Here is a 13,439-nt window from a genome sequence, read left to right on the forward strand (position 1 = left end):
GGTAGAAATTAAGTAGAACAGATTTAAGTTTCCCTGCATTAAAGTCCCCGGCCACTAGGAGCGCTGCATCTGGATGAGCGTTTTCCTGTTGATTAATGGCCTTGTACAACTCATTCAGTGCAATCTTAATGCCAGCATTGGTTTGTGGTGGTAAATAGACAGCTATGAAAAATATAGATGAAAACTCTCTTGGTAAATAGTGTGGTCTACAGCTTATCATAAGATACTCTACCTCAGGCGAGCAAAACCTTGAGACTTCCTTAGTATTTGATTTTGTGCACCAGCTGTTGTTTACAAATATACACAGACCGCCACCCCTTGTCTTACCAGAGTCAGCCGTTCTGTCCTGCCGATGTAGCGTATAGCCTGCTAGCTGAATGTTATCATTGTTGTCGTTCAGCCACGACTCCGTGAAACATAAGATATTACAGTTTTTAATGTCCCGTTGGTAGGATAACCGTAATCTTAAATCGTCCATTTTATTCTCAAAAGCTTGAACGTTGGCTAATAGGATTGATGGAAGAGGCATTTTACTCACTCGCCGTCGGATCCTTACAAGGCACCCGGATCTGCGTCCGCGATATCTCCGTCTCTTCCTCACGCGAATGACGGGTATTTGGGCCTTGTCGGGTGTCTGTATGATATCCTTCGCGGCCGCCTCGTTGAAGAAAAAATCTTCGTCCAATGCGAGGTGAGTAATCGCTGTCCTGATATCCAGAAGCTCTTTTTGGTTATAAGAGACGATGGCAGAAACATTATGTACAAAATAAATTACAAATAACGCGGAAAAACACACATAATAGTACAATTGGTTAGAGGGCTGTAAAACGGCAGCCATCTTCTCCGGCGCTGTTCACAATCTCCCTCGGCCTGGGGCTCCATACAAGATCTCACCTCGTGGAGTTGCAATGATCATGAGAACGGTGAGGAATCAGCCCAGAACTACACGGGAGGATCTTGTCAATGATCCCAAGGCAGCTGGGACCATAGTCACAAAGAAAACAATTGGTAACACACTACGCCGTGAAGGACTGAAATCGTGCAGCAACCGAAAGGTCCCCCTGCTCAAGAAAGCACATATACAGGCCCGTCTGAAGTTTGCCAATGAACATCTGAATGATTCAGAGGAGAACTGGGTGAAAGTGTTGTGGTCAGATGAGACCCAAATCGAGCTCTTTGCCATCAACTCAATTCGCCGTGTTTGGAGGAGGAGGAATGCTGCCTATGACCCCAAGAACACCATCCCCACCGTCAAACATGGAGGTGGAAACATTATGCTTTGGGGGTGTTTTTCTGCTAAGGTGACAGGACAACTTCACCGCATCAAAGGGACGATGGACGGAGCCATGTACCGTCAAATCTTGGGTGAGAACCTCCTTACCTCAGCCAGGGCATTGAAAATGGGTCGTGGATGGGTATTCCAGCATGACAATGACCCAAAACACACGGCCAAGGCAACAAAGGAGTTGCTCAAGAAGAAGCACATTAAGGTCCTGGAGTGGCCTAGCCAGTCTCCAGACCTTAATCCCATAGAAAATCTGTGGAGGGAGCTGAAGGTTCGAGTTGCCAAACATAAGCCTCGAAACCTTAATGACTCGGAGAAGATCTGCAAAGAGGAGTGGGACAAAATCCCTCCTGAGATGTGTGCAAACCTGGTGGCCAACTACAAGAAACATCTGACCTCTGTGATTGCCAAAAAGGGTTTTGCCACCAAGTACTAAGTCATGTTTTGCATAGGGGTCAAATACTTATTTCCCTCATTAAAATGCAAATCAATTTATAACATTTTTGACATGCATTTTTCTGGATTTTTTGGTTGTTATTCTGTCTCTCACTGTTCAAATAAACCTACCATTAAAATTATAGACTGATCATGTCTTTGTCAGTGGGCAAACGTACAAAATCAGCAGGGGATCAAATACTTTTTTCCCTCACTGTATATAGATATATTTCCTGAGCTACCATATCTCCTAGATATGATATATTCTTTGACTGTCTTGTTTGTCATTTATGAATGTGTAATTCAATGCGTTTTCTCTGGGCCATAGTAGTAAAGGCCGAATTCAATATTTTATCAAATATTTTGTTGTTTTTTTGTTACCCAAAGGGGTCCTAAAATTCAAAATCAAATAGCTAAATGAGCCATAGTATGACCATCTTAAAACAATCCCCCCCCACGGCTTAGACTTTTAAGTATTAGAAGTGTTCTATTTCATATCATATGAGTACTATGTCATAACAATGTGTGCTATGTCGTGGTTATTCCCCCCAGGTCTAAGGAGATGGAGGCCAAGCTGCGTCTCTCCTGTAAGGAGAACCTGCTGAGACTGGCGGAGGAGGAGGAGGAGGAGGAGAACATAGAGGCAATCTCCCAGCAGCAAAAGTAACTACACACGCTTAAAACACACATACATACATACATACATACATACATACATACATACATACATACAGTGCATTCGGAAAGTATTCAGACCTAAAATTGATTAAATAGTTCATTTTCCTCATCAATCTACACGCAATACCCCATAATGACAAAGCAAAAACATGTTTTTAGACATTTTTGCAAAGTACTTTGTTGAAGCACCTTTGGCAGCGATTACAGCCCCAAGTCTTCTTGGGTATGACGCTACAAGCTTGGCACACCTGTAGTTGGGGAGTTTCTCCCATTCTTCTCTGCAGATCCTCTCAAGCTCTGTCAGGTTGGATGGGGAGCGTCGCTGCACAGCTATTTTCAGGACTCCAGAGATGTTTGATCGGGTTCAATCTGGCCTCTGGCTGGGCCACTCAAGGACATTCAGAGACTTGTCCCGAAGCCACTCCTGCGTTGTCTTGGCTGTGTGCTTAGGGTTCCCCAGTCTGAGGTCCTGAGCGCTCTTCATCAAGGATCTCCTTGTACTTTGCTCCATTCATCTTTCCCTCGACCCTGACTAGTCTCCCAGTCCCTGCCGCTGAAAAACATCCCCACAGCATGATGCTGCCACCACCATGCTTCACCGTAGGGATGGTGCCAGGTTTCCTCCAGATGTGACGCTTGGCATTCAGGCCAAAGAGTTCAATCTTGGTTTCGTCAGACCAGAGAATCTTGTTTCTCATGGTCTGAGAGTCCTTTAGGTGCCTTTTGGCAAACTCCAAGCGGGCTGTCATGTGCCTTTTACTGAGGAGTGGCTTCCGTCTGGCCACTCTACCATAAAGGCTTGATTGGTGGAGTGCTGCAGAGATGGTTGTTCTTCTGGAAGGTTCTCCCATCTGCACAGAGGAACTCAGGAGCTCTGTCAGAGTGACCATCGGGTTCTTGGTCACCTTCCTGAACAAGACCCTTCTCCCCTGATTGCTCAGTTTAGCCGGGCGGACAGCTCTAGGAAGAATCTAGGTGGTTCCAAATTCTTCCATTTAAGAATGATGGAGGCCAATGTGTTCTTGGGGACCTTCAATGCTGCAGAAAGTTGTTGGGTACCCTTCCCCAGATCTGTGCCTCGACACAATCCTGTCTTGGAGCTCTACGGACAATTCCTTCGACCTCATGGCTTTGTTTTTGCTCTGACATGCACTGTCAACTGTGGGACCTTATATAGACAGGTGTGTGCCTTTCCACATCATGTCCAATCAATTGAATTTACCACAGGTAAATGATGTAGAAACATCTCAAGAATGATCAATGGAAACAGGATGCACCTGCGCTCAATTTTGAGTCTCATAGCAAAGGGTCTGAATACTTATGTAAATAAGGTATTTCTGTTTTTATTTTTAATAAATTTGTAAAAATGTCTAAAAATCTGTTTTCGCTTTGTCATTATGGGGTATTGTATGTAGATTGATGAGGATATATATATATTTTTTTTTACATCCATTTTAGAATAAGGCTGTATTGTAACAAAAAGTGGAAAAAGTCAAGGGGTCTGAATACTTTCCTAATGCACTGTACATACATAATGTACATACACAAAAGAGGAGAGAACATAAAACATAGAGGAGGCCAGGTAGCCTAGCGGTTAAGCGCGAAAGGTCGCTGGTTCGAATCCCTGAGCCGGCAAGGTGGAAAAACCTGCCGTTCTGCCCCAAGGTACTTAATCCCCAACAACAACCGCTTCCCAGGCGCCGAAGACATCGATTTAAGGCGGATAACTGCAGAAGATTCATTTCGGTTTAACTGTCTAGGTACCCCCAACTGTCTAGGTACCCCATTTTCCTTTCTCCCAGGAGCAGAGGTAACTACACACACACACATGAGGAGGACTAATAACCACAATCCCACACTTCCATGTGTGTATCTCTTGTCAACCCCAGGGAGTTCCTGCAGCGTTTCTCAGTGTTGTCTAGTGCCATCCAGGACCTGCACTCCGGCGAAGCGGTGTTCAGCCTGGACAACTTTGGCCGTCTCTTCAGCCAACACACACTGCAGCTGAGACACTGTAACGTCACCCCGTGTGACACCACACAGAAAACAATCCTCTGGTAAGGTGTGTGTGTGTATCTGTGAGAGAGTGAAAAGACTGAGAGGAAATGTTCAGTTCTCTCCTCTCTTGCCCCCATCACCCCATCTCTCAAAAAAATGTCCTCTCCCTCCATTCTCTCGTTCCCTCTGTGTATCTCAGGTCATCTCCAGACCAGTTCAGGACCCAGGTCAGTTCCCAGCTGTTCCAGAGAGCCTACCGCTCCTCCCCCTGCCCTCCCCAGGTGGCCCGCTGGCTCTTCCAGGTACTACTCTACACCCCCTTTTACCTCTTCCTGCGCTAGACAAATCAAATTGATTTGTTTGTATAATTACTTAAATGTAAATGATTGATCAGTGGATTGATGTCTCCTCTCTCTTGCTCGCTCTCTCTCTGGTGGTTTGGTGGTACGCAATTCGTTTTTTGGGGGCGGGGGGGGTTTAATCAAATGAGGATGGCTCATTAAAGACAGACAAAAAGTCAGCCTCTCTCTCTCCCTCCTGTAGATGATGTCAGTCCACTCGGACAAGCTGACCTGTCATCAGGTCCTTAAGGCCCTTGGAGATATTGCCTGCTCTGCTGCTGAACACATGGTGCTGAATAAGAGTGAGAGGTATGAGGTGTGGGTGCCCAGTGTTGGAGACGTGACCCTGGTCTTCATGAACATGGGGGTTCCCTTTGTCACACTGTTCCCCCTGGAGAACCTACAACCCCCCTTCACTGAGGGAGACCTGATGTAAGTCTGTGTGTGTGTCTGTGTGTCAATAACAACTTTGTTCATACAATTTTTATGATAGACGGTAATAACTACGTGTGTGTGTGTGTGTGTGTGTGTGTGTGTGTGTGTGTGTGTGTGTGTGTAGAGAGGGCATCCAGATCAGCACAGAGAGCCTGTCCAGTAAGAAGCTCAGAACTTTCCCTGAACACAACTTTGACAACGTCATCAAGTACATGTGTCATTGTACGTCGTTGTGCCCGCGGGCCTACAGTGACAGAGACCTGCTGTTACTCCTGACGGTGGTGAGCAGAGTGGGCCTGGACACGCAGCTCACCCTCCAGCCTACCGAGCACCTCCGCTCCCTACTGCACAACCTGGTCAACAGCATCAGGGACTTGGACAGCATGGTCAGTCAGTCAACCTTTTTATTTCTTTCTTCTTCTGTGGCTTCTGAGTGGTGCCGTAGTAACACGTGTACACGTGCAACCACAATGGTTGTGGGTTCAATCCCCGCCTCAGCCTTTCTAACTTAATCTTATACTTGCTTGTCTCCCCCATCCACTTATTCGCTGTCTAAATAAACCCAGGGCTAAATAATCCCAGCCTCCTTAGCCCGGGGCTAAGGGAGTGTTCACACTTGCACATTCTAAAGTGGGCTAGCGCCAACCTTAGCCCAGGGCTAGCACCGAACTCTCTTGTTTACCTGTCCGGGTCGACAGGGAGAGATTATTTCACAGAAAATAATAATGTTCCATGAGTTTTGTCAAAGTTTCGAGTGACGAAACGTAGCTAGCTAATGTCAACTAACAACTCTCACGTCTTGTTGTGCGCAACAGCGGAACCATTGCTATGGATACTCAAACACACAGCACAGGGAGTGGGGGACAGACCAAGACAAACAGCTATAGATAGGAGGAAGTTACTGTATTTCTGATTTCGGGTTCGGCCGCACCTTTAACTTTGGCAGAAGCAATCGGGCCAGAGTAGGGCCTGAATGTTGCGGGCATGGGCAGGGCAGGACTCTAGATAGAATGTAACATTGAACGCATGTCAGAAATAGGATGTACTTGTCGCATGTTGTGTTTGTACGTTAGCCCAGGTCTTTGGAATACAAGTGTGAATCCTTGGCACAGGGTTAACAAATGCTTGTGTTAATGTGGGATAAGCTAGCCCAGGGCCAGTCTTAGCCAGGGGCATTGTGAAATGCAGTGTGAAAAGGCCTTGAAAGGGGAAATTCCACCACTTTTCGACCTCGTATTCATGATCTCTGGTACCATACCAGTGTCTACATACAGTACGTGAAAATGGCACATTTCTACATTTTGTAGTAAAAAAATATAAAGTTAAAAAGTGCAATTGGTGTAATCTAAAGTAAAAACATTTTAACTCGTGGTGACACCGGGAGCATGGGAATGCCCTCCCCCTGGCTAGAAACTCATTGCAGGTTTTGACATTGAATTAGGAATTACAATAGTAATTTAATAGGATCTCTATGGGTTTTTCAAATCACTTTTTATTTTTTATTTTTTTCTCCTACTCTATAATGTCTTAGATTATGACTTTTTTTAGGACCTTCTTATCTTTTTAACTACAGAATGTAGACATGCACCATTTTTACATACACTGAGCCCCAAAAGTATTGGGGCAGTGACACATTGTTTGTTGTTTTGGCTCTGTACTCTAGCACTTTGGATGATACAAAGTTAAAGTGCAGACTGTCAGCATTAATTTGAAGGTATTATCATTCATATCGTATTATCATTGTGGTCCTTTGTAGCTCAATTGGTAGAGCATGGCGCTTGTAACGCCAGGGTAGTGGGTTCGATCCCCGGGACCACCCATACATAAAAATTTATGCACGCATGACTTTAAGTCGCTTTGGATAAAAGCGTCTGCTAAATGGCATATTATTTATTATTATTATATCGGATGAACCGTTTAGAAATTACAGCACTTTTTGTACATAGTCCCCCCATTTTAGGGGACCAAAAGTATTGGGACAAATTCACTTGTGTATTAAAGTAGTCAAAAGTGTAATATTTGGTCCCATATTCCTAGCACACAATGATTTACATCAAGCTTGACTCTACAAACTTGTTGAATGCATTTGCTGTTTGTTTTGATTGTTTTTGAGATTACTTTGTGCCCAATAGAAATTAATGAGATATAATGTATTGTGTATTTTGGAGTCACTTGCTAACCTCTCACCATTACAAGAACAGGGGAAGTTAGCATTTTTTAGGGGGATGATATTTGTGCATCTGTAACTTTGTATCATTTCAAATCCAAAGTGCTGGAGTACAGAGCCAAAATCACAAAAAATGTGTCACTAACCACGTTTTCATCCAATTACCTGCCGCATCAACAAAAGTCACGACCGTGCGGATGGAAACATAAATGCCGACAGACAATTAGTTTGTTCCACATGGTGGAATCTTTTTGTGTCTGTAAATTAAATTATGCGAGAAATGGCAGTGGAATGCTTTTATGAACAAATATTAATATAATAACCATCATATCGAAGTAAATTTGGAGTCATCCGAGTCTCCCACTCCGACTCGGGAAAGCATACAGTTTATTAGGCTACAGATTAAATAAGTGATGATGAACTTCACAGGGTGGTGAATTTGCAAGGTGATGAGCTTGATGCTTCTGTCCAATAAATATTTTGGGTATTTTTCTGGTGACATGATGATCAATGCTTTGCTGCCATTTGACAAATAGAAATAATATCACTCTTATCCATAATAATCTCATAATGTAGGTAGCCTACCCACACTGTATCTGCGAGATGTTGGTTAAAGTGCACGTGTCAAGACCAGAGTGGGCACATTTGAAATATAACGCAACAGTTTTTGTGACAAAACCATCAGTAGAGTTGAAAATGATGGAAACCCATTTACAGTTGAAGTCGGAAGTTTACATACACTTAAGTTGGAGTCATTAAAACTCATTTTTCAACCTCTCCACAAATTTCTTGTTAACAAACTATAGTTTTGGCAAGTCGGTTAGGACATCTACTTTGTGCATGACACAAGTAATTTTTCCAACAATTGTTTACAGACAGATTATTTAATTTATAATTCACTGTATCACAATTCCAGTGGGTCAGAAGTTTACATACACTAAGTTGACTGTGCCTTTAAACAGCTTGGATGATGTCATGGCTTTAGAAGCTTCTGATAGGCTAATTGACATCATTTGAGTCAATTGGAGGTGTACCTGTGGAGGTATTTTAAGGCTTACCTTCAAACTTACTTGACATCATGGGAAAATCAAAAGAAATCAGCCAAGACCTCAGATTTTTTTTTTTGCCCTCCACAAGTCTGGTTCATCCTTGGGAGCAATTTCCAAACGCCTGAAGGTACCACGTTCATCTGTACAAACAATAGTACGCAAGTATAAACACCATGGGACCACGCAGCCGTCATACTGCTCAGGAAGGAGACGCGTTCTGTCTCCTAGAGATGAATGTACTTTGGTGCGAAAAGTGCAAATCAATCCCAGAACAACAGCAAAGGACCTTGTGAAGATGCTGGAGGAAACAGGTACAAAAGTATCTATATCCACAGTAAAACAAGGCCTATATCGACATAACCTGAAAGGCCGCTCAGCAAGGAAGAAGCCGCTGCTCCAAAACCGCCATAAAAAAGCCTGACTACGGTTTCCAACTGCACATGGGGACAAAGTTCGTACTTTTTGGAGAAATGTCCTCTGGTCTGATGAAACAAAAATAGAACTGTTTGGCCATAATGACCATCGTTATGTTTGGAGGAAAAAGGGGGTTGCTTGCAAGCCGAAGAACACAATCCCAACCGTGAAGCACGGGAGTGGCAGCATCATGCTGTGGGGGTGCTTTGTTGCAGAAGGGACTGGTGCACTTCACAAAATAGATGGCATCATAAAGAAGGAAAATTATGTGGATATATTGAACCAGCATCTCAAGACATCAGTCAGGAAGATAAAGCTTGGTTGCAAATGGGTCTTCCAAATGGACAATGACCCCAAGCATACTTCCAAAGTTGTGGCAAAATGGCTTAAGGACAACAAAGTCAAGGTATTGGAGTGGCCATCACAAAGCCCTGACCTCGATCCTATAGAAAATGTGTGGGCAGAACTGAAAAAGCGTGTGCGAGCAAGGAGGCCTACAAACCTGACTCAGTTACACCAGCTCTGTCAGGAGGAATGGGCCAAGATTCACCCAACTTATTGTGGGAAGCTTGTGGAAGGCTACCTGAAACGTTTGACCCATGTTAAACAATTTAAAGGCAATGCTACCAAATAGTAATTGAGTGTAAACTTGTGACCCACTGGGAATGTGATGAAAGAAATAATTCTCTCTACTATTATTCTGACATTTCACATTCTTAAAATAAAGTGGTGATCCTAACTGACGTTGTGAAAAACCGAGTTTAAATGTATTTGGCTAAGGTGTATATAAACTTCCGACTTCAACTGTATTTAAATATTATTTTTTGTTACTTTTTACCCCTTTTTTCTCCCCAATTTCATGATATCCAATTGGTAGTTACGGTCTTGCCCCATCGCTGCAACTCCCGTACGGACTCGGGAAAGGCAAAGGTCGAGAGCCATGTGTCCTCCGAAACACCACCCTGCCAAGCCGCACTGCTTCTTGACACACTGCTCGCTTAACCCAGAAGCCAGCCGCACCAACGTGTGGGAGGAAACACCGTACAACTGGCGACCGTGTCAGCGTGCATGCGCCACAGGAGTTGCTAGAGGACAAGGAAGTCCCAGCTGGCCAAACCCTCCCCTAACCCGGATGACGCTGGGCCAATTGTGCGCCGCCTCATGGGTCCCCCGGTCGCGTCCGGCTGCGACACAGCCCGGGATCAAAACCTTGTCTGTAGTGACGCCTCTAGCACTGCGATGCAGTGCCTTAGACCGCTGCACCACTCGGGAGGCCCTATGGAAACCCATTTAACTTGTATTTTTCATTCGGTACATCGAATTTAAAGGCAAAAGTTATTTTTATGTGCACTACGTCATCGTGCACAGCCTTTTATCCGCAAAAGGTCAGTTTGATGGAAACATCTCTGGTGGAAAATGCGCATATTGTTCTATACAGATTTTTGAATATTCACATGAAAATCTGTCACAAATTGGATGTAAACCTATCTACTGTCCCAAAACCTTTGGAGCTCACTGTATGTAGACACTGGTATGGTTCTGGAGATGAATTAATGAATGTCACCATTTCTTTCTTTTGCTTTTTTGAAGTTTCTTTATTTCCTTTGCTAGGTAAACTCATCTCACTGTTTTGTGTGTGTGTGTGTGTGTGTGTGTGTGTGTGTGTGTTTCGCCTGTCTGATTGTTGATGTTGATCCATCTCCTGTCCTGTCCTGTAGCTGCCCAGGATCTGCATGTCGCTGGTCGACCTGACTGAGGACCACCACAACCTGCGCTGGCTGGTCGAGCTCCTGCCAGACAGCATGCGTGGCAAGCAACTCAGGAGACACATCAGTGTGTCGGCCATCTCCAAGCTACTGAACAAGAAATGCACTTACATTCCCTCCAACACAGAGTTCCAGCTGTCAGACCTGCGTCCCTACCTCTCCCGAATGCGGCCCTCCTCACTCCTCCGGGGCCTGGCCACCTCCTGCTCCAGGAGGAGTCCCCACCCACACAGAGAGCGGGAGGGGGAGGAAGAAGAGGAGGACTGTGCCTCCCTGGACCAGCAGGTCAACAAAGGTTTATTTACCAGGGTATATAAGGGTAATTTTGCAACGGAAAACATTTTGCAACAAAACGGAAATGTCTTATTAGACAAGAGTAGCAACTAGTCCCTCCCATCTTAGGTTTGTTTGCTTGCGTCTGGTTCCTAGTGACTACACCCCTGTTGTCCAATTAAATCAGGTTTTCATTAGGTCACACAACCAACAGTGGTTTGCAAGGGAAATATATATAACAATTTATTGGAGCAATAGTCAAAGTCGTCCCTGTTTTCTTCCGTTTGGTGTCCAATGAACACATTGTTGTTTTCAGGCCTACTACCTCTGCTACAGCCTCCTGGCCCTGGCCAACGAAGCCACCAACTTTGAGTTCTTCCCTTCGGAGCAAAAGAACCAGTTGTTGTTGCTAAGTGCTGAGCTGGAGAAACACATCAAAAGTGACATCAGGGAGAGTGAGAAGATGCTGTACAGGAGCAAGGTATGTGGTCACTTCTTCCGTATAGACAACATTTCTATGGGAACTGTAATCCACATAAATGCATTAATGATGATATGATCTCTCTGGTTAAACGGCTCTTAACCCCCCTCGTTCTCTCTCCCTCTCTCCTCCTCTTCCTCTCTCTCCGCACTCTCTTCGTCATCCACCCCACCTCTCGCTCTCTCTTCCTCATCGCTCACTCTTTCTCCCTCTAGGTGAAGGACTTTGTGGCCAGGATCTACACCAAGTGGCAGGTGCTGGTCCATAGAACCAGGCCTCTCCAGGTAGACATGCATAGAGAGATACAGTACAGCTACAGTATGTAAAGCCATAACTAGATGTGTGTGTGTGTGTGTGTGTGTGTGTGTGTGTGTGTAGATAGATAGATAGATAGATAGATAGATAGATAGATAGATAGATATGCATATGTGTGTGTGTGTGTATATATATATATATGTGTGTGTAGTTAGTTCGGGGAAGTACTGCCAGGGCAACTAGTATCGCAGAGCTGTGATTTAATGCTGTGTATTTATTACTGCATAGTAAAACTGTTGTAATATGTTTGATAGCAATGTGATTTGTTTTATAGTAATGTAATGTGTGTGTTGCCTCCAGGGTAAACTGTATGACTACTGGCAGCCTCTGCCTGAGGATGCTGTGAGCAGCAGCCAGGAGAGCCAACACTCCCACAGGGAGAGAGAAGTGGCGGAAGAGAGAGGGGAAAGGGTCATGGAGGTGGAAGGAGAAGAGGATGAGGGGGACGAGGTAGGACAAGACGGAGAGGGACAAGACAAGGAGGAGAGGACACCAGAAAAGCACTATGCCATGGAGGAAGCTGAGGAACGAAAGGACATTCAGGGAGAGGAGGAAGACTAACTTCTAAAGATGGATGAGGTGGATGAGATGGAGGAGATGGAGGAGGTGGATGAGATGGATGAGGTGGAGGAGGTGGAACTTACGCTAGAGGAGTCAGATGAGGAACCAAATATGGAGACATGGAGGCAGAACAAACAGAAGTAGAGACGGAGGAGAGGGTCACAGAAAAGAGGGAAGCAGCGGTGGAGGAGAGAAGGAAAGAACAGACGGAAGGGAGAGAGTGAGGAGAGAGGCAATTTATAGAAAGATTCAGAGATGGAGGAAAGAGGTGGAGAATCAAGGCAGGCAGAGAGAAGAACAGAAGGAAGAGACTGGGAGAGGCACAGAACAGAAGGAAGAGACTGAGAGAGGAACAGAAGGAAGAGACTGGGAGATGCACAGAACAGAAGGAAGAGACTGGGAGAGGCACAGAACAGAAGGAAGAGACTGGGAGAGGCACAGAACAGAAGGAAGAGACCGGGAGAGGCACAGAAAGGAGGGATGAAGATTATATGAAGGAATGAGGCAGAGAGAAGCCAGAGAAGAACACTGCAATGGAAGATAACCTGGCTGCATCCATATAGAATTGTGCATGTCTAGACCAACTGCCTGTCTTCTAGACTCTGGACCAAAGTTGCATCCAAAATGGCACCCCGGCCTATTCCCTGTGTAGTGCATTATATAGGGAACAGGGTGCCATTTGGGATGCAACTGTGTCTACGTGTTCCACTTTCTCAGGTAAAGTGAACAAACGTAACGTGATTTCTTTCAGGCACTTTGTTGAACAATGCAGAAGATGAATCCTAGTAGGATTGACCTACATATATATATTAAACTGTTCTGTTGATTCGTTTTACTATTTGCACTTGTTTTTTTTTTGTTTTTTTTGTCACATTTCTGCTGTTGAGTAACTTCTATTTTCAAAATACACTTTTTATTGCAGTTGCAACGTGGTAAAAATAAACGTAGTTTGTCAAACAAATCCCCAGTGTGTTTGAGTAGTATTTCTGCACTGCATCATTAGTACACATGCCCCCCCACTTATCACTTCCATTGTTATGGAGTGGAAATTGTTTCTCTTCACACCTGTGCAGAATAAGGAACTTGACCATGCCAGCTAGAGATGATGAGTGTGAAGAATACAGTAAGAGGTGCTGCTGACTAGAGATGGACTGAGAATCGGTCGGGACAGTATTCTATAGGCTGATATTATCCCATTCCTAGTCTATCGGCTATCGGTCGGGACAGTATTCTGGGCTGAT

At 44.6% G+C, this 13,439-nt stretch overlaps 1 protein-coding gene across 3 annotated transcripts in view; it reads left to right on the forward strand.

The window, feature by feature from the left end:
* LOC121547084 (serine/arginine repetitive matrix protein 2) overlaps nucleotides 1-13,153 on the forward strand; it is a 42,152-nt gene extending 28,999 nt beyond the window's left edge. Inside the window, exons 9-17 of one of the 3 annotated variants that reach the window (XM_041858185.2) lie at nucleotides 2,273-2,383; nucleotides 4,288-4,455; nucleotides 4,596-4,698; nucleotides 4,940-5,169; nucleotides 5,297-5,558; nucleotides 10,521-10,877; nucleotides 11,158-11,322; nucleotides 11,538-11,606; nucleotides 11,938-13,153. In XM_041858185.2, coding sequence (XP_041714119.1) covers nucleotides 2,273-2,383; nucleotides 4,288-4,455; nucleotides 4,596-4,698; nucleotides 4,940-5,169; nucleotides 5,297-5,558; nucleotides 10,521-10,877; nucleotides 11,158-11,322; nucleotides 11,538-11,606; nucleotides 11,938-12,198 — 1,726 coding nt within the window. In that variant the 3' untranslated portion in view covers nucleotides 12,199-13,153. Of the gene's footprint in view, nucleotides 1-2,272; nucleotides 2,384-4,287; nucleotides 4,456-4,595; nucleotides 4,699-4,939; nucleotides 5,170-5,296; nucleotides 5,559-10,520; nucleotides 10,888-11,157; nucleotides 11,323-11,537; nucleotides 11,607-11,937 lie in introns of those variants that run through there. The other 2 variants (XM_041858186.2, XM_041858187.2) reach the window with 2 other exon arrangements.
* Nucleotides 13,154-13,439: the final 286 nt, after the last annotated feature.

The sequence above is a fragment of the Coregonus clupeaformis genome, chromosome 31 (assembly GCF_020615455.1).
Source record: "Coregonus clupeaformis isolate EN_2021a chromosome 31, ASM2061545v1, whole genome shotgun sequence".
Lineage (NCBI taxonomy): Eukaryota > Metazoa > Chordata > Actinopteri > Salmoniformes > Salmonidae > Coregonus > Coregonus clupeaformis.